The 21,810-nt window shown below is 32.3% G+C and overlaps 1 protein-coding gene across 2 annotated transcripts in view; it reads left to right on the forward strand.

Moving 5' to 3' along the window:
• Positions 1-21,810, forward strand: part of LOC129231335 (trafficking protein particle complex subunit 13-like) — a 59,995-nt gene that overhangs the window by 12,247 nt on the left and 25,938 nt on the right. For both annotated transcript variants that reach the window (XM_054865624.1, XM_054865625.1), the window contains exons 3-6: positions 4,987-5,071; positions 8,921-9,057; positions 13,291-13,363; positions 15,807-15,851. In XM_054865624.1, coding sequence (XP_054721599.1) covers positions 4,987-5,071; positions 8,921-9,057; positions 13,291-13,363; positions 15,807-15,851 — 340 coding nt within the window. The remainder of the gene's footprint in view (positions 1-4,986; positions 5,072-8,920; positions 9,058-13,290; positions 13,364-15,806; positions 15,852-21,810) is intronic.

Raw genomic sequence — 21,810 nt, forward strand, 5'->3', positions numbered from 1 at the left:
TTGCTCACATCGACTCTCAGTATATATATATATATAATTAGTTTTTGATCATCCCTTCAACTCATCAACAAACACAAGACTGAATTTACTGAAAAACGATCAAGATTTAAAAATGCTTTAAAAGAAATGGTGGAATTATTTAAAAATTAGTTAATGAGAAAATAACACCCTAACCATTCCTACTTTATGCACATAATAGGAAATAAAATTTTTTGATTGAATTGAAACACTTTTCAAGCAGTTTCAGAAACTTTTAAAATTATTTTCAAGGCCTCTAGAACAATTAAAGTTTTTCAAAGCAGTTCATTTGTACTTTCTAATCTCTGATATTTTAATTTTGATTGTATAGTTTTACATTCTAACTTAGTAAGAAACTCCTATTATTCTGCACTACTTGTATTTTGTAATAACAAGTAGTGTAGAAAATGAAAAGGAATAGAGGTAGTGTAGTAATTTTTTTCTCAAGCCTAAGAGATTGACAGTATGCAGAAGTAATAAAAAGCAAGCAATAGCAAAACAACTTTCAAAATACGGAAATCACGTTTAAAATTAAATAGAGCAAATGTGAACATGCTAGTCACGAAAATATATCTCAAGCAAGCAATGTGTTACAGGAACGTCATAACCATTTTTTTACATTTTGAATGCAGAATGTGGCAAGGAGATGAATTTGGCACATTTTGGCATCCTCTCCCCCCTCCTCGCATTTGAAGAAGTTTAAAATGTTCCTAGTTGGCAAGATCTCAATGTTTTCAAGCACGTGAAAATGAAATTAATATTTTAAAGTATTTTTCCTTATTTTAGGATCGAATCATGCAATATTTTCGAGAGTTGGGGGCCCCAAAGAAGCGGGGAACCTAAGCTATTTTAGCTTATAGGTAAATCCAGCACTGATTCTAATTAATGGTGACATTACTGTGCCCCTTTTAGACATGTAAGGGCGTTCTATACAATTTGATGAGGAATGCTCTTTCAAAAGCTCCCCCCCCCCACGTTTTTGTTCTAGAAACAACACTAGAAATAGTTTCAATTTGTATCACTGTACCCAAAACTCAAATCATCTCATATTTTCAAATCTTTTCATCGAACTGCTTCTCCTGACTTGTTTTGAGTTTCGAACGCTAAAAATGCAAGCGCTTATTTAAAGGTCTTTTTTTTTTGCCCCTTGTGCATTTCAGTAAAATTCCGTTTATCTTTCAAAAAGAAGCGATTTCTTTTTGCTTTGAATTCACGCAAAAAATAAATAGATAAATAAAAAAAAATAAATAGATAAATAAATAAAAAAGTAAATAGATAAATAAATAAAAAAATAATTCTTTTTGGTTAATGGCGTCGATACGGGGACTCACTTCAAACATGATCACTTTCACTGAACTCACTTCGATTTGCAACTCCAATGAACTATAGGGGGCGCTGCAGTCAGTCTAATGGCGGATGAAAAAGGTGCAAAACACATGCCGTAGCTTATAACTTGCTTTGACGCTTTGTGAAGAACAGTAATTTTTCATCGTGTTTGTGGGAAGCTTTCTTTTCTATTCTTCTGAAATTACATTACACCATAAACTGTAAGAAGCTTGTAATTTACCCCCAAAAAACACGTGGAATGGAATGTTTTACCTTTTTTGGTAATCACCCTTAGGTAGTATTGTTAATCACCCTAAGGTAGTGTATTCGAGCTCTGGAGTCGCGAATTGAAAACTTTTAATCTTAACTCCAGGAGAATGACTTCCTTCAAACTAAAAAATTTAAAAAAAAAAGGGGGGGGGATTTATCTTTTTCTTAGGCCCGCTTCGCGGGCCCCCCAATCTCTCACGGGCCCCTGTGCAATGCATAGGCTTGCCCCCCCCTCTCGACGGCCCTGATAAAAATATTATATCGAAAATTGCAGGCAAGTAGAGAAAAACACATGGGCCATGGGAATATGTTTCTAACAGAAGAAAAGATAAAAGAAAGAGAGGGGATTTTAAGAATAATGAAAAGTCACTTTAGAACACTAGTAGTTAAATATTCAAAAGGTAAAATTGGAAGTAAAACAAAGTTTTATCTAGATATTTATTGTATTTCAATAATTAAAAATATAAAGAGAGAAATCAGAAATATTTTTATCAAAAAATATAACTTTTAAATGTTTTTGGAAAAGAAAAGGCAAGGAGAATGAAGAAAAGCTGTACTTGAAATAATTTTTTCACCAAACGCGGCCTGAAATTACATTTTCGGAACTTTAGTTTTTAAAAATCTCTGAAGTTACAAATGCTGGCTGCAATCTCGTTTTCAAGCCTATAATTTCAAAAAAATATCCAGAGGAAAGCCCATAGGCCTTTCTACGTAACACTTTCGAAAGACTTTCAATTTCTAAAAACTGACATGGGAGAGTCTCCAAACTCTATCTTTTCATTAAACACTACCAAAAACTGGTTTACTATCACAATTATAGGCCTTCCATTTCAAAATTATTCCTGGGAGAGTCTCCAAACTCTCCCTCCCAACATCATTAAAGTTCTTCTAAAAGTATTTTAGAGGTTCAGCTTTGGAAAATTGCTGCCCAAGAGTCTCCCCCTGCTCTTCCTCTAATATCTCCAAAAACTGTCTAAAATTGTGAAGTTTTCTATTTGCGAAATTGCTACCAAGAGTCATTGCACCCAACACCTTCTGTTAAGGTTACCTCTATTGCTTATAATCGCATTTTCAAGACTTCTATTTTGAAAAACTTCCTTTGGAGAGAGAGCCCTACTAACATTTTTGAAGATCCTCTAAAACTATTTATATAACTTCAATTTCCAAAAATTGCAGCAGACAAGTCCATGAACCCTTCTCCTCTGCTTTCGCTACAAATGCTGAACCTACAATCATATATTTAAGGTGATTTCAGGTGATTGTTTGGAGAGGGGCAACCTCGGAATTTCTTCCACAGCCAACTCTACTGAAGTACTTCGTAAACTTCTTTTTAGAACTTCAATTTTTTTAAATCTCAGTTGAACAAACTCTTAACTGTTCCCCCCTAACATCATTGCGTAAAATTGTGTTTTTGTAATTCTATTTTCGAAAAATTAATGCAGAAAAGTCTCTAATCTTTGTTTATCCCCATAATGCTACCAAAAAAAAAAAAAACTAACCAACAAATTTGAGTTTTTTCATGTTTTTTGAGCAATCACTTTGCTTATTGTTCTCATTTGACTGTTTTGAATTCCTATGATTTTATTTTCCCCCCACCTTCTTCTGCAGCACCACCGTCCCCTCCCGATGCTGCTCCTCTAGCAAAAACCGTCTCTATCTCTCCATGTTGCGTCCATAACCTACACACACGTGCCTGCATACACACTCATGCATACTCACACACACATACCCACACACTCATGCCTGCACACAAATATACGCCTACATACACACAGAGACTTGTGATTGCAAAAACATAATTTGAATTCAAGATGTCAAAATTCTTTTTTTTTCTTTTGCTTCCTTACATTTTGCTATCATGAAATTTGCCGCCCCTAAAATCTGCTGCCCTAGGTGGTGGGACATGTCACCTACCCAGGAGCCGGGCGTGGATAGATGCATACAAAGATTCTTCCACTTGATTTTTCAATGTAAAATAATTTGCCGTAAAATCCTGAAAGTACCCCCCCCCCCTTATTTTCAAAACAAAACTTGTTAATTTCAAAAAGGGGGTTATAATCGATATTTTTTTGAAAAATTAGCCAAAATAATTGTTTTTAGTAGTAATTTTAGAGTATAGAAAAGAAATAAGTAAATAAGAGTTACTATTAATGAAGAGTGAGCAATTAATTAATAAAAACATGTCATAATTTTCTAGTTTGGTAATAAATTGCATGTGGGTGACATTTTTTTTTTCGAAACAAAAGATTTTGCACCTTAAGTTGCCAAAACTCCTATAATTTATCACTTGAAGATTCATCCTGTACTGAATGTAATAAGGTTGCAATAAAAGAAGCAAAATCTTAATGTTCTTGTTTCAGAATAGAAGCAAAAATCATGGCCGCAAATTTGTAATGAAGATCGTATTTTCCAAAACTGAGCTTTTCAAAGTTCTCGAACGTAAACACAGACAAATTTCTGATTTGATTTAGTAAAATAGACATTTCTGGTGATCGTAAACTTGTTCAATTACTTTATTTCTCCTTTAAAATAGGTTATTTTTAAGTATTGCTCAACTGTTTAAGCAACACATTTCCAAAAGTGCGCCACGTTTTCAAAATGGCGTCGTGTTGAAGATTGTTCATTTTCACAAGTCAGAACAAAAATGCTCCTTCCAAAATGGAAAAAAAAGCAGTACAATCATATAAATTTTTTTTGTAATACAATGAACAAAAAAAAAGGCGCCCTTGCATCAAAAGACAATCTAGACATTTTGGAAGGAATAAACCGTGGAGACCATTTTTTCTTTGTTTTTTGTTCAAATCATTGTGTTTTCTTTTCTTTCTTTTTTTTTTAGAAAAGAAAACCTGCTTATGGAGGGGAACTAAACCTCTGTAAATGCTTTCCAAGTAAAGCAGAAAATGTTTTCTTTTTTTGTAGGGAGTGGCAAATGAAGATGATCCGAAAATTTTTCTTGTGAAAGGGGGTGGGGTATATTCAGGATTTTAAAATGATTTCACTTTCCACAAAAAGGGGGGGGGGGGCTATAATCGATAGGGTATTTACTTTCGGGATTTTACGGTATGTTTTTATTATGTTCTGGAAGAGCTTAGCTGCAAATAAATTAGCGCTGGAAACGGCTGGTTCAGATGGCCTTGGCCCTCCTAGAGCTGTTGTGCCATGGATAATGATGATGATAATTTATGAAGATTAATTATGATTATTATGAAGAATACGAAATTTGAACCTCAAGTGTTTTATTATGCTCTTTTAACTAGAATAGTTCAACTAAGTGATTTTTGTGAATATTTCCTAAGCTTGTGATATCAATTTTTAATAAGAGTAATAAAAAGCTGTTGTTTTTTACTATTCTAATTTGAATATTTTTTGCAGAAATATATATTTGGGTGAAACCTTTTCATGCTACATGAGTGTACATAATGATAGTCAGCAAATTGTATCTAATGTAAATGTTCAAGTAAGTAAAATTTTTCTGTATATCCATTTCTTTGATGCATAATTAATATTTTTTAAGAATGTTATGTCTTGGAAGAAAGGTGGATACATTTGAATGTTTAACTAAGATAACTTAAAGTAAAAAATCTTAAAAAACTCTCAAATGATGGCAGTACCCCAGTCCTAACTCTCTCTCTCCCTTTGCAAAATTTTTAGAGTAGTAAGGAAAACACATTTGAAACTAACTAATAAGCTAAACTTATTTATTGCACACTATTGTATGAACTTTCAGGTAAATGTATGACAATACTTAAATTTTTTCATTGCGCTAAGAATTCTTTATTTTTGCAAGTTAGTCCTAACTGGGACTGGGCACTTGTGGACTCAACATCCGGGGTAGATGTAAACAGTTTCCATATCCTTTGCACAGGGTTTGGTTTTGGGCATCCAAAACTGGTTTTGGACAGGACAGGGTTTTTACTTAACGTGGATACAACAAATATGAAAAATAGGTTTATGTACAAGGCATAAATTAAAAGCTATTTACACTACACCAACAGATGCAATCGCCATGTTCGCCACATCACAAAGCAGTCAAGCTGTTGCCAACAACACTTAATAAATCAATGCCTTTTGAACGCCTCGTAATTGCATACACATATTGTGCATAATGGATTACTGGGAGTATACCCTCAGAAAAATTGATGGGAACATCACTGCTTGTGGTGTCAAAACCGACTGCAGCAGCTGGAGAAAATGAGACAAGTGCTTTATATTTTTTTACTAAAAGAATGAAATATCACCAAATTGGTTCAAGCAATATGCTTTGATTCAAAGAGTGTAAACACCGGTTCTTTTGCGTGAAGCCTCTGCATTACTAGACAGAAAACTTATATATGCATTTTGATATTTTGGTAATTTTTTTGAGGACAAAATGAACTCATAGCTAATGCACAGGTTGGTTTACATCTGATAGTTTATGGCTCGTTGTGGTAGTTAGTTACTAGGGATGCACTAAGTAATCGGTAATCCGCCACTTTGCCAATTATTTATAATCAGCGAAGTTTTGCAGATTTCTGTGAAGATTATTATGTTTTCAGTTAAAATTACTTTTAGTATGCTTAGAATTAGAAACTATGCTGAAAGAATTCATAAAAAATATATAAATGTGACTTTCTGCAACAAAAGGGAACACATCATTATACAGTAATAATGATAAAACTATAGAATTAAAAAATGGTAAATCATCCATTTTTAAGAAATATTGATTGTATAATTTTTCAAGAAGTAGGAGGTAATAAAATTGTTACAAATGGGTCTGTCAGTTCCCCTCCTCGCCCAAACATTTAAGGCAATAATTGGGTTCAAATGTTTTTATTCAATAATTATATGTTCAGTAGGGTGGAGTGAAAAAAACGAAATTGAGAAATACGTTAAGCTACTGTGTGGGAAAAGTTGCCTCTTACTAAGCCTATTTATCATACAAAATTTCAGCTAATTCGAACAATATCTTTAGCTGCCCATTTGAGGTTCAATTTTAAGGATTTAGCCTCATTTTTCACCAAACTCGCGAAAATGAGCTGATAAAATTTTATTATCTCCCATTTGAATCTACGAACGGTTGAAATTAAAATCTTGAGAATTAAATACTTAATATATAGTTAGTTGAATTACCTAGATAATTGTGAAATGGCCTTCAAATGTGCATCAAGAGCACAATCGCATATACTGTCTTAGCTTTGGTTTGTCCTTTCTTTGCGTTCATTGCTATCAATTGGGTTCTTTGTTCTAGTTCATGTCTAATTTCATGAATACTCAGAAGCAATCAGGGCAGATCTAGAGGGGGGCTTTGGGGGCCATGGAACTTCCCAAAACCTTTGAGTGTAGAAATTTTTTAAAAAGAAAAAATATTGAGAAAATTACGAGAAAATAAAAAAAATCAACACTTGTGTTTTATTTTAAAAGAAATTCAGGTTTTAAATGGGAGAGAAGTTATATCCCTCTCCCATCTCCTCAAAACAAAACTATTTTATTTCTAAAATTGTGCTCCATCGTTTAGATCATTTCTTCATGCCATCTTTGGACATTTGGCTTAAAATGGTCTTTTGGGACTTCACCTACCTCCACTCATAATTTCTCTACATGTAACAGTGGATATAAGCATATAACTGTAGGGTGAGCAACCGAATCCTGACCTTTCTTTTAATGTCATCAAAAATAGTCTAAAATGTGATTTTAGGACTCGCAATTTTGAAAAATTACTTGGAAATTTCAGTTTTGTAACATTTTTGAGAGATATTCCTAAGTCCATCCCCTCACCTAACGTCTTCAAAGATTGCCTAAAATTGAGTTTTTAACAGTTCCAAAAACATTTCTTGGAAAGTGCCCTCTAACCTTTCCTTCCCAAGATAGCTCATTTTTGGGACGTCATTTCAAAATATTTCTCAATTAGAGCTGTCTAACTACCCTTTTAGTGACATTAAGACATCCCCTTATGACATCAAAGAAATGGAATAAGACACTAATGAAAAAGCCACCAAAGCTTTCTTTCCCAAAGGTAGCCTAAAATTAACTCCCAGTTTCAAATTTAAAAAAAAAAAGGTAACTCGTAAAGGTAACAGGCCATTATTCGCTCCCTCCTCCAACTTGGAGCACCACCAATTGAAATCCTGTACAGCCATCGGGCTTCAGAATTAGCAGATCTTTTTATCAAGACTTTTGGAGACATCTAAACCTTTCGCACTCTGCACGTCATCAGACACGACAACAACAACAACATTAATTGCTACTAATAGCAAACAAGTCTATTAGACTAAACTAAGAGCCTATTAGACATTGATCTATTAACTAAATATTTGAATTTTTATGTCTGCCTAACGACACAATATAATTTCATTAACTATAACATTAAAATTGGTTTACAGATTTTGGATAAAATGTCAAGCAATATTTTAAATAAAAATTTTGAAGATGGAAAAAAGTAAATCATCGCTCACAGAAATAAACAAACTAGCTAGCAATTTTGAAAAGACGAAAGAGTAAATTATTTAAAAAAAAAAAAATCAAGTTGAGGCAGAAATGTTAGTATGAAAAATCGATGTTATTATAATTGATTCACATTAGCTGATTATCTTTTGCGGTAAGCAGTAATTGGTCCATTTGTTTATTAGTGCATCCTTAGTAGTAACTGCCATTTGCTTTATAACTTCATTTTATTTGTGTAGTTGTACTATAAATAAATTAGTTTAGCAGTTTTTGCTGCGGTTCTTGCAGACAATTCTTTTATTGTGTGCAAAAGTCGGTAGTTGTAGTTTTATGACGCAGTCTCATTCCATGACATAGTTGGAAATGAATGTGTTTTATTTATTCTAAATTAATTTTGAATTGTCCTTCTCATTGTTAGATCTTATTCTAATGCTATCACATGTATGCATGCAGTTTGGTATACAAATTGCAGTTTTTTTTTTTAATGCTGTCTTTTTTTTCCTTGAAAAAAATCATGCTATTGAATATTTAACTCCTATTTATTTTGAATTGAAAATTAAACTTTTATAACTTTTCCTTTGTTATTTGCTTAACGAATCTGTAACACTTAGTGTTTTGCTGGCATAAATTTATCTGAATAATTTATTATTTTTCTTGGTTATACTACATTTTGGTTTTAAATTTATATTTCATTTATTTTGTTAGTTTCTATAACATTTTATTTTTTATTAGTAATGCAAATCATTTTGTATATTGTATTTGGTATGTTATATTTTGGTATTGTCAATTAAAGTCTTACTATGCATAATATATGCTTTGTTTTTATATTTAATTATTTTTATTTTGTTATTAATTTTTACTTTGTGTGCCTTTTCCCATCCATTAGGCAGACTTACAAATAGGTATGCAAAAAATTGTGTTAGCTGGACATCGAGGAAATTATAGCACTGTAGCTCAACTAAAACCAGATGAAAGTGTAGATGATGTTATTCACCATGAAGTTAAAGAAATAGGCACTCATATGTAAGAGCAAAACGAAATATTTATCATTTTGTTACATTTTCAGCTGCTATTTGTTCTGTCATATGCAATAATCAGGGGCGTGTGAACTCTTTTGTGACTTATTAATCCTTTTTTTTGGGGGGGGGGGGGTCTTGTGAATCAGATAAAAATGATTCAATCTGTGATATATTTACTACTACATGTAGCTACACTCTTGGGTTATGTAATAAAATGTAAGTACATTTTAAATATTAATGTAAAATCCTGTCATAAATAACTTGTCACGAAGTCCCCCTACAAAGTGAAGTGACTTTGTTAGTTTTGTTTTTCTATTGAAACTTTTTTTCTATTGAGAAAAGAAGGCAGTCACATTGTAACACCACAAAACTTTATTTTAACATTGTTAACAAGTAAAAAAAAATTGTATATAAAACAAACTTTAAAATTTCACTTATAATTTAGAATTCAAAAAAATTATGAAAATAAACAGTTCAGACCCTCCCCCCCCCAGAAAATTTTCAAAATTGAAGTAAAAATCCCATTGTTATTAGTCTTTTTAACAACATTAGGGGAAGGGATAGAGTTTGGGATTCTCCTTTTAAAAACCTTTCATGTTAAAAATCTAAAAACGCAATTTTAGGCTGCCTTTGAAGTACAGTATGGTTATATTTCGCACATTTGAAGTAACTGCTTCCTCTTTTTTGGCTACCCATTCTTCTCCTATTTCATTTATTTGAAATTAAAATGTTGTGGGAGACTCTCCTCAAGTATTTCTTTTCCAAAACCACTTGAATGCTTTGATTTTGAAATCTTTCAATATCCCTGGTGATATTTTTATTTCTTTGTTGAAACACAACCATTTACGGCCCAAGTAAAATTTTTTGATGTTTTGGACTGAATTGGTGTTTTGTAGTGTCACCTTGGTTTTTTTCATTTTATCTTATTTTAAGTGTCATGACTCCTTAACTTCTTAATAGTTATGTTTGTAAATGGCAACACGGACACGGTCCCAAAGTTCTTTTATGTTCGTTTTATTTATACCTATACAATGCAAATTCTTAATACATTTTTAGTATTACTCATACACTAAAGAATCAAACTCTTTCCGAGTAAAACAAAGTGTTTAAGAAAGGAAATAAAATTGTGTTTTAAATTTTTAAAGAACTCATGGAATGAAGAAAGAAAAAATAGCATTTGTGCTGCCCTTTAATAGTTAACGCACCGTACAGCTGTATTACACCTGTAGAAACATCTTTTTAACAACTGTGTAATAAATTGTTTTAATTGAATTACCTTGCAAAGTATATAGTGATTATATTAATATTAAACATCTTATCACCTCTATCAGGCCTCATAATGCTCCTATTTTTCTTTAAAATCTGAAATAATTCTGATTTTTCTTAACTTTCTTTCCTTGTTTTCTTATTCTTTCTATTTATCCCCTCAAATCTTCATCTTCCACTATATCTGCCAAAAACATATGTTTGGGAAACATGCCAACAATGCCAAACACCTGCTATGCCGAAAATTGCATGCCTGGTTTGAGATTGCAATATTTTTTTGCATCCTCAAATTATTTCAATCATTTTTAATGCTAGAAAGTATTTTAATATATGCTACCTTATATCAGCTTATTTTATTCATTCTTTCAATAATATTTTTATTTCTTAACTAAATTTTAGAAAAAATGAAGTCAATGATAAAACAAGGTTGTCTTGCTCCCACAATCTCGTATTTTAATGAAACTTGGCATGGATACTTTTTTTATGTATTTTATAAAGCATATCAGATATTTATGATGAACCTCAAATAGTTTAGGCTTTACAGCCTGTTAAAAATTTTGGGATTTCATGATTTTTATGATTAAGTGAAGCAACTGCAAATTGTTCTTTTGTTCCTGAAATAGTATTATAAAAGAATAACCAATCATCTACATACATATTTATTTATTTGTCTTCAATTCTCGTTATGAAAAGTATGTTCTGCAACATAAGGAAATTTAAATAAAATAATAACAAACTCGTGTAATTTTTTACTTACAAATAAACCTAATTTTAAAATTTACTTTCTCATTTTCAACACCAGAAACTTAAATTTTTTAAATTGAAAACGATATTTTTCTTTTAAAAATCTGAAAAATTGACATTATTGAGTGATTCAGCCAAGATGGAACTCTGACTCTCTCAACCCTTCATTCGAGGACTCGGGGGTTAGAAGTTACTGCCTCTCTTTCAAAATTTAAGTTAATAAAGAACAAAACAAACTTTCAAGAAATGACTGCCCATCTTCAAGTATCTCAAGTCATTAGTTTTCCACTTCAAAAGATTGTCTAAATGATTATGAGAACTTATTCCAACTGGAAACAGGTTAAATTTTTTGTTTCATAGCGGAATTCACAAAATTGCAGGCAAAACTCCCAGATGTCTAATTGGTCTAATTTCAGTAGTTCATTAAAAACTAATACAAAACAACTCTTTTATTCCAAAACAGATGTTAAAATCTTGTTACCGGTCCTTCACAATGGATAAAATATAATTTGTTTAAATTTTATTGGCAGCCATTTAGAATTACTTTGAAAAACATGTTTGCAAATTCAATTTTGGACATGAGTGCAGTTCATTTATATTTCTTCATTTAATGATTCCCTTATTTATACATTTGTTCACTTGTTTTCTTATTCATTCACTATTTTATAAACTCATTAATTGTTTTCTCATTTATTTACTTATTTGTTCATTGTTTCATTTCCTTTTCATTTACTTATTCATTCATTCTTTTGTTTACTCATTTATTGGATCAAAACTATCTTTAATAATTGAATCAAAAATTTTTCACTTGAAAAATATTTTATTTTTCATTTTGCCCCATGAAAAAAAGTGGAAAATTTCCACCTTTTTTTGAAGGTACAAATTTACTGCCAAAAATAAAAAATAATGTTTCAATCTAAGCTTAATTTAAAAACATATTGATCTTTCTTTTTGTATTGTAACTTTCAGAACAAATTTCTTGTTGTTCATTTAAAAAAGAAAAGTAAGCTATCTTAACTATTTTACTTTGTCCCACATCAGGGATCTCCAACCTTTTTTGCTCAAGGGCCACATTGTAACATTTTGGAGGCAAGGCACACCAATAAACAATATTTCAGTTCAGATGGTTTAGTAGTTTAGTTTACGCTCCTCCATTACCCATGTTTTTTTTTTTTTGATTTGGTGCTCAATAGCATGACAGTATCCATGCCCCTCATGCCCAGTGCCATATCTTTTTCTTCGAGGCCAGGCAAAAATTTGACACTGCCATTCTTACCCGCTTGCTTCTATTTTTATTCTAAAATTTTATTTGTGTTAGAAATAAGTGAATTTATAAAATACATGCACGGCTTTGCCCGTAATAGAAAAATTAAAAGGTCTTTTGGTTCGCCTGTATATTTACAAATAATGTATGGTGAATTTTCTCGCCAATTGGCTTGTACCCATGTTACGGTTCCACGTTATGATAATTTCGTATCTCGCCAATTGGCTTGTGCCCATGTTACGGTTCCACGTTATGATAATTTCGTAATTTACTCGTCCATCTTATGATATTTTTGTTCTTAAAATTGGAATAGAAAAAGAACCACATCGAATTTTCGAAAAATCGCTTCGAGGTGCACACCCCCATGCTACAAACTAACTTTGTGCCAAATTTCATGAAAATCGGCCGAACGGTCTAGGCGCTATGCGCGTCACAGAGATCCAGACCAGACATCCTCCGGACAGAGAGACTTTCAGCTTTATTATTAGTAAAGCTAAGAAGTTTTGCACTGAAATTGTTATTAGCAATCTATTGCTTTAAAGAAAAGATAGATACCAAAAGTCATTAGTCCTAAAAGTTTTAGTGTTTGAATTAGAATAAAGACAGAGGTGTGGGGATCGAGTCATATTCCCCAGAAATGTTTCCAAATTGAAGTTTAAAAACCAGTTTTAGTCAAATTTTGGTGACCTTAGAGATCCCACAGCCAGAGAGGAAATTTTCAAACTTCCCATCAAAATTTGAATTTTTGGGCAATTTTAGTAAAATTAAGAGAAAGAGCAGTTGCAATTCTCTCCCCCCAAATTATTTTTCAAAAATGAAGTCAATTTCAGGTTTTCTTTGGTGATGTTAAAGACTTTTATTCCTTACAAATTACAGTTTTAAGAATGCTATTTTTTATTATCTTTTGTTATAGTATTTGTGATAGATTGAGTAGGTAGCACTTAATTTTTTCTTTTCTTTTAGACTGGCATGTACTGTGAGCTACACTAATATAAATAATGAAAAAATGCACTTTAGAAAATTCTTTAAATTTCAGGTATGAAGCTTTCATTTTTTATTAGTTTTAGTATGTCATTTTAGTATTTTAAATATTTATGAAGTTTTATTAGATACTCATTTTTGTTAGATATGAGTTGGTTGACTTACAAGACAGTTAGATGTTAGTTGCTTCTTGATCAAATGCAAACTTTAACATATTATGTCTGTGTATTTTTAATGCTGAAATGAGTCTAGTTTAGTCAAAGACAGTTTCGTGACAACAAGGATGTATACAATTTCCAGACCCCCCTCCCTAACTCCCAAAAGACCACCCCTGTCTTTATCTCAGTTGTTGTACCTCACATCAAAAACAAATTTTCAAAAAAGAAAATTTTCATAAAACCCGGCATTTTTGCCTTAAATATGTCCATTAATCGGCCATTTTCCTGTGTCCGAGTCAATTCAGAACAGAGAACACGAGAACCTTGTGCAACAACTGCAGGTTCTCAGTTGCCGCCTGCCTTTTGCTGTGTTGCATACTCTGTCTGAAAACGAATAATTTTCATTTCTTCTTCCAACCAAGCTGGGTCGTGATCTTGAAATATGGCCCCTCTTTCTTGGTTCAACAGATTATCATTGGCAAAGTAACCCCACCCCCTCCCTTAACAAAATTCTAATTGCATGCTTGATGACAACCCATAATAGGACCACTTTTGCTTGCCACCTACACCATCGTGTTTGTTATATTTTTACCTACATATCGTTGCCTCAGAGCAACAGTAGGATATCTTAGTGTTCCTGGGATTAGATGTCTTACTGTTGCTCTGAAGCGACAATATGTATGTATAATTTATGTGAAAACACGATGTGGGTAAATTGCTCAGTTTTTTTGCGCCTTTTAGCCCTGACAACCCTTATTAAGTACTGGAAAAGGATAGACAATCTTTATTAGGTGTTTTATTTGCAACTTTTACTCTTCATTTATAATAACAACTTTTGGAAACTCTATGTGGATAAATTACAAATTTTTAGGCGCCTTTTAGCTTCTGACAGCCCAGATTAAGGTACCCAAAAAAAAGTCGACAACCTTAGTTAAGCATTTCATTAACAACTTTTACTCTTTATTTACGTTAATATTTTTTGGAAACTAAATAAACTGAGTAATAACTGGTAAATTACTCATTTTTATGCACTTTTAAGCCCTTAGAAACATTCTTTAGGAACCACAAAAAGGAAACAACCTAACTTAAGCGTTTTATTGACAACTTTTCCTTTTCATTTGTGATAACAATTTTTCGAAACTTTATGAAGGTAAACTTATTTTTGAGCACTTTTTAGCACCTATGAGTACCCCCAACCCCAAACTAACCTAAAGTTTTCTTTGTTACCTAACCTTTTTAACCTAATCTTTCTTTGTTATGCAGGAAAAGAACATTATATTTAAAATATCGAATTTTTATTATTATAATTGTATTTAAACGTTCACTGCTTTACGATCAAGATCTCTGAATCTTGAAATTTTTCTGTTAAAGAATGTATACAGTAGAAGACCATTATAACGCACACCTTGGGACCAGAGCTTTTGCATTATGCAGGTTTTGGTGTTATATAGGTCATTTCACAAATTTAATATTCAGAATATATCTATATTATAGCATTTCTGAATGAGTTTTATCTGCAATGAGCATTAAAGCACTAATTATACAATTAATCACTTCCAAATAAATATGTTTCACAATCAAAACAAAGTGAATTATCCTGTACTTCTGCTAGTTTCATGGTTTGCATAACAGCTGCATTTTAAAGAGTCATCTGGTATGTTCTTTCACTGTGAATACTCATTTTCATTTAAGAGCTTTGGAATTACAATGGAAAAATGAAAAGGTGTTTCAAAATTTAATTTGCCTAGCCATTTTTATGTTTGCAAGACAAAACAGAGGGATTTTTTGAACTTCAAAACCTCTTTGTTTACTTTTGAAAAGTTGTGTGGTTTATAGAGAATTGCGTTATATAGGTCGGCGTTATAAAGGTACTGTATTATTGAAGAGTCTAATTCATTTTGCAATACTCACGCTATATTCTCCATACATGTATCTATATTCATACATGTAGGGCTTTTGTGGAAGAAAAAATATACTAGATCTTTATGACTATAAGGTTTTTTTTTTTTTTTTTTTTTTTTTTTTTTAAATCTGTTACTCTGTGGACCTCTAGTGATTTAAATAAGTGTTACTCTTTTTATAAAACAGGCTTGTAAATTCTAGGAAAAAGAGTAAGTTTCATTTTGTATTATTGTGCAATTTTTAAGATATAAAGTCTCTTATTCAAAAACTGTTAATAGATGAAAATTTAGAACTCTGATTTTTAAAATTTTTATTCATTTTTTTTTCATGCTTGATCTAATATCTCTTTTTTTCCTTTACATATGTAACAGTAAATGTTCGAATTCAATGTTTTTGTGATTTTTTATCTGCACTTACTTATTTTGCTTCATTTTTCAGGTTGGCAAACCACTTGATGTCAAAACAAAATTTTATAATACTGCGGTAAGCATCTTTTTCTGTTAAACATCCTCATTATTTGCCACTTTACTGTACTGGGGATGGAATTTCTATCTTTAAAGTATAGGTGGGAGGTAGATTTCTGTCCTTTAACTAAAAGATTATTTTGCTTTAATCAAAAAATTTTAAAAAGAAAAATTTTTGAGATTTTTCATTTTTTTTTCTTTTTATTTGTGTGTGTGTGTGTGTGAGGAGATCTTTTGAAATAAAAGGGTTTCATTTAGAAAGAAAATGAGCCCGCTTGTGGACACAAATACGCGCTTTGAAAAGTCTTTTCATGAAATTACGAACTCTAGAAATTTGTGTGTGATTATCTGTAAATCTCTACCATCCAAAATCAAAATCTAGCAGCATTCATTGGTAAAATAAGTATAGTTTGTTTACACATTTTGCTTAAATTTTCCCATTATTTTGGAATAGCCATCCAAAATTTTTGAACAAGCTCCCCAGAAATGTTATTAAAATGAGGTTTTAAAAACTCAAAGTTTAAGCTTTCTTTGAAGAGGTTAGGTGAGAGGGGTGAATTTAGGAATCTCCCTCAAAAATGTTTCAAAATTGAAATTTCCGAGAAATTTTTGAAAATTAGACTTAAAAACGCTTTTTAGGCTATTTTTTATGTTTAAGAAAAAAGGTCAGGGTTTGGGTGCTGAGTCCAAAATACTTTTTGAAAATGAAGCTTAGAAACCAAAATATTCTGCGTTGTATTTTGAGAAATTAGAAAAGGGTGCGAGTGTTCTTCTAGTTCTGCTGTCAAGCCTAAAAGTACACTTTAGGCAATGTTTAGTGACATTAAATGGAGAGTGCGGGTTCTTGGAATCTCGTCTTCCTGGAAATATTTTGCCATTGTGGCTCTGAAAATCCAATTTTAAGCTGTTTTCAGACAAAAGAGACAAAATGTTTGGAAGATTCATGAGCTCTCCCTCCAGAAAACTCATTTAAACTTCATTTCATCTTTTATTAACCAAAGGAAGAAGAGGAAAGGGGTTCCATCGAAAATTGTTTGTAAATAAAAGCCCAAAAAAGGCCATTTAAGCCCCTTTTAAGCAAGTTAAGGGATAAGGGCTGGGTAAGTATGAATAAAATTGGTTTTAAAATATTTTTTAAATTGAACTATTTATTAAAAAGATAAAAGTATATAAATATTTAAATAAGTTCAGTTACTTATGTTGCACAGAAAAACATTTGTTAATTTGTATTCCTGGGGTTTTAATTTTTTTTTCATCTTTTAGGTTTTCAATTTATTTAATTAATTTTTTTTTATCCTTTTTCTTTCTTTACTTCTTTTTTATTTATTTATTTTTTTTATTTGTTAATGTTTTGGGTTTGCATTGATTTTTCTTAAGAGACATCAAATTGCAATTTTATAAATACAGTGAAACCTCCTAATAGCGGACAGTCAAGGGACCAGAAGTTTTGTCCGTTATTGGGAGGTGTCCGCTATTAGGAGGAACTACTTAATTTACCTTTCTCAAAATGGGCTGTTGTTCCCTTTTTAGAACACAATCGAAACAATTGCGAAAGGTTTACTACATTTTACGTCAAGTGTAATTAATTTCTTTCTTCTTAATAAAGGTATACTGACAGCACACACTTGTCTTAAAAAGCATTTAATCAATTAAAGTAAACAGTTTGACATCTCTTTTTTGCATTACCAACGGCGGCGATTCGGCGGAGCAACCCCCCCCCCCCCCCACGCACACACACTTTTTATGGTTAATTAATTTATTTTATCTCGAGTATCACTATTGCATGATGCATGATTGACAGTTGGCAATATGACCTTGAATATGGGCAAATCTTTTTCATGTCTAAAAATTAAACAACCCAACAAAACCACGGTGCCATAAAGCCGACTACTACCGGCGCTAGTCTGCTCAATTGCATCTCCTGAGAGACCCAGTTAGAAAAAGCGCCCAAATTCCTCTTTTTTATCGTAACTTTTGAATAGTTATTGTGTATAAAATTCATTAAAATCTTAAGAAAAACGTACGTTAATTGTTAGACTGACATCACTTTTCTCTTATCTGCTTCAATACTCTCAAAACTAGCCGTTACAAAATTATGACTTTTATTTTCTTTTTCATTTTTTACTGCCCGCAAAAAGTACCGTGCCTTTTAGTTCTTTTTTCTTTCTGCCCCCAACTTTTAAGCCCCAATCGCTGCCTCTGCCCATTACCACCCTTTTAATTCCAAGAAACAGTGATAAGGAAATGACGGAGGGGGGGGGATATCAGTTGCGGAGGATGAAAAGCTTTGTAATGCAAGCAGTCACTAAGATATTCTGTGAAAAGAAAAAAAAAAACGGAAGTGCTGCGATTGCAAGGGAAATTTTTTGTGAAATAACTGTCCGTTATTCGGAGTGTCTGTTATTCAGAGTGAATTACATAGAATGGCCTATATTGAGGGACTGGGACTTGCAAAATGTCCGTTAATTAGAGGTGTCCGTTATTCGGGAGTGCCCGTTAAGGGAGGTTTCACTGTATTAAAATTTCTCAGTAAAATTTTTTCGCTTTTGAGTAAAATTAGACTGAGGTTAAATAATATTATTGTTTTTGAGTGATAAAATTATATACAGTAAAACCTCGATGAGTAGTCAACCGGATAAGTGGTCACTCTGTTTAATTGTCGTTCCTGGTCCCAACAAGGTCACAGTCACAGTAATATAAAATGATCCTCCTTTACTGGTCACCAAATTTAATTCTACACCGGAGTTAACTAGTCACTCAAAATTGTTTTCTAAAATTCTCTTTTCTTATCTGATCTCAGAAAATAGCATCAGACTGGGTAGAAATAATGTGTGATAATCATTCTCCTCTTGAAATCTCACACCTCGCTTCTGATAATTCAAAGCATACTTCTTGCTGCCACTCTGCCTAGTGTAAAGAATATGAATCATACAACACCAAGCAAGACAAACAAAATCTAATACAGTGAAGCGAAGTTTATATGTCTTTGAAGGGACTGTATGAAAAAAGTGTACGAATGAAAAAACGTATAATAGGTATAAGTTAATGTGTATTAGACTCTGCAGGGACCAATTTAAAAATGCATAATTGATAAAAATGTATAAAAGAGAAACATATAAACTGTGCTTCACTGTACCTGGAGAAAGTTTATCAGTACTTAACATCCATTCAAGGGACGACAAAAGCGGAAATAAAAACTTCAAGAATGTTAGAACAAAGTTATTTTCTGTAAGCAAGGACTTCATCAGTCAACATTGATGGATTGTTTCAGTGTACGGTAAGTGCATTAAAATAAGCTGTTATGTAATATTGTAAGTAATATAAAACATGGTAACTTACAACAAGTGTTTTTTCCCCTTTTTCTATTCTTTTTCAAGTTTTCACTAATTTATAGGCATTGATTTCATAGGCTATTCTTTATCTCACTGAATTCTATAGCTATTCATGAAAGTATTTGTAAGGCCTTTTTGTTCTCTCTCTCTCTCTTCCTTAAATTCCCATTCCACATAAGTAGTCACTCCGCATAGGTGGTCAAACATTTTTGGTCCCTTGAGTGGTGACTTAACACGGTTTTAATTTATATACAAAGTGATCAAAAAATCAGTAGACTTTTCAAAACTTTTAATTACTGAATTGTTTACAGTAAAATGAAGTGCCGTGCACATAAATGCTATATGTAAAAAATATATGCACTGATGGAGAAAAAATCCCAATACCAAGAAAAAAATATTGTAGAGTAATGAAATTTGGACAGTGCATTGGTATAGTTAACATGTTTATTTGATTAAATTTTCAAGATCATATTTTAATTTAAGATCAAGAAAATGCATTTCAAATGTGAAATGTTGTTACATTAATAGCCAGTGTAACCTCCACAATTTTGTATGCAAACCTGAGAGTGTGCATACATTATGTCATACAGGTGTTGAATGACACTTTTGATATAGAGTTTCATGCTTATTTCACTTATGTCGATACTGGGGCAGTCAGTGTTGGCTGTGGATGATGCTCAATGATATCCCAAACGTGTTCAATTGCATACACTGTCTGGGGGTCTCGCAGGCCAAGGTAACATATCAACTTTCTGTAAAGTAGGTTATGTTGCAACAGTGGTGTGAGAGTGAGCGTTATATGGTTGTAAATCTCCCCCTTGAGTGTAGTACCTGAATGGCAATACTCAGGTTAAAATACCAGACTGACGAACAAATTTGCTGTCAGTGTTTTTGGAATATAACCAGGAAAATGCTCCCACAGTGATACAAAATCACTCTTCAAGCCACAACTGCAGATATAGGTCCAGTGAGTTTAGACCACAGACAGTTTGGTCGAAAGCATACCCCTGGCCTCCTTATGACCAACCCCAGTGGCAGAAACGGCGCGACACGGTGACATCGTCGCAGACAACGAAACCCTATCGCACAGACAGTTCTGTCCACGCTAAAAAAATAAAAGCTGTCCCCCCCCCCCCAAAAAAAAAAAAAACTGCGGAGAAAAAAAGAAAAAAAAGCTGTCTGCTACTGTCGAACATTTATTTGCATGAACTGCTGACACGAGGAGAGAAGGACAGAAGGATCGCTCAAGTGAGCACATGATCGCTCGGCGGCCCGCGATGGCACGTATAAACCAAAACAAAATGATCTTTTTCAAATTGTTTACTGGAAAAGCAAATCTGAAATCAAAATAACGCATATTTCTCTGTACAAAAAAAAAGTCAGCACATTTATATGATGTAAGCGAGAAATAACTAATAGTATAGTGAATAATTTTGATTGTTTTTTATCATATCGTTAGCAGTGGTGCTGTTATAAAGTTCTCTGAAAATGCAGTGTCAAGACATTTTCTTCCCGCTAATGACTTAAAAAAAAAAAACATTCATCAGCAAATTGAAATGTGATAGCTTCAAATAGGGTTACCAGCTTTAAAATTATCGTTCTCTTAAATTATTTTTCGTTGATAAACTTTTTATTTACAGTTTTTACACTTTTAATGCTTTCATTTTTAAAAATGCAATCTGATTGCATCCGATATGAGAATCGGAACTTTTACTTTTTTTTCAAGCTAGCTTCGCTTTATATGGAGGCAAATAAATGAAAAGATTCCGTTTTTGTGTATGAGTCAAAAATTTAAATGCTGAATAGATGGTTTAATTTTAGTTTTGTTGCAACTGTGTCGATAAATATTAATGATATTTTTATCACAGGCTTCTAAAATGCAATTCTAAAAAACTTTTTAAAAAATTAATTCTTTTATGAGCCATTTTTATACTTTTGGAGCCTTCGCTTTGAGAATTGCAATCTCTTTGCATCCGTTTTGAGAATCGGATTTTTCGAATTTTTGATGTTTAGTATGCTTTGTTAAGAGATAAACAAGTAAATTTTCCTTTTATTTTTTTGAAATCACGAAATTTAGATTTTTTTTAACGAAATTCTGAGATTTTTAAGAGTTTCAAAGAGTTAAATGCTCAACCACTGCTTGATTTTTTTTTTCAATTATTTAACAGAAATTAATATTATTAACGGAAAAAAAATCACAAAAACACCCATTTTGAAATTTTATTTTACAATCCCCCCCCCCCCCAACTCCCACCGAAATTATTTGCTTTTTCATAAAATAAATTGATTTTTCACCAAAAAAAAAAAAAAACAAAAGGACCCTGTAAAAAATCCTGGACAAACCCCTGTTCAATAGCCAATGCATGTTTGCAAATGTCAGGTGCCCACCAATGATAGGAGGTCGGGGGTCATCAGATTGCACCATTGAAACTTTTAGGGGTAGGGAATTTGAGAAAGATTTTGGGCTCAGTTTGTGGGGGGGGGGGGGTGCTCTTGAGCGGGGAGTGCTTCATAGAATTTAGGGAGGTGCATGGGGAGGAAGGTGGCATTTCCTGCCTTATTTCAAAAATAATTATTTAAAAACGACTTGTTTATTTTTTTTATTGAAACCACACGCTCAAAATTTTGCAGATAGATTAGAAAGTT

This window comes from Uloborus diversus, chromosome 10 (genome assembly GCF_026930045.1).
Source record: "Uloborus diversus isolate 005 chromosome 10, Udiv.v.3.1, whole genome shotgun sequence".
Taxonomy (NCBI): domain Eukaryota; kingdom Metazoa; phylum Arthropoda; class Arachnida; order Araneae; family Uloboridae; genus Uloborus; species Uloborus diversus.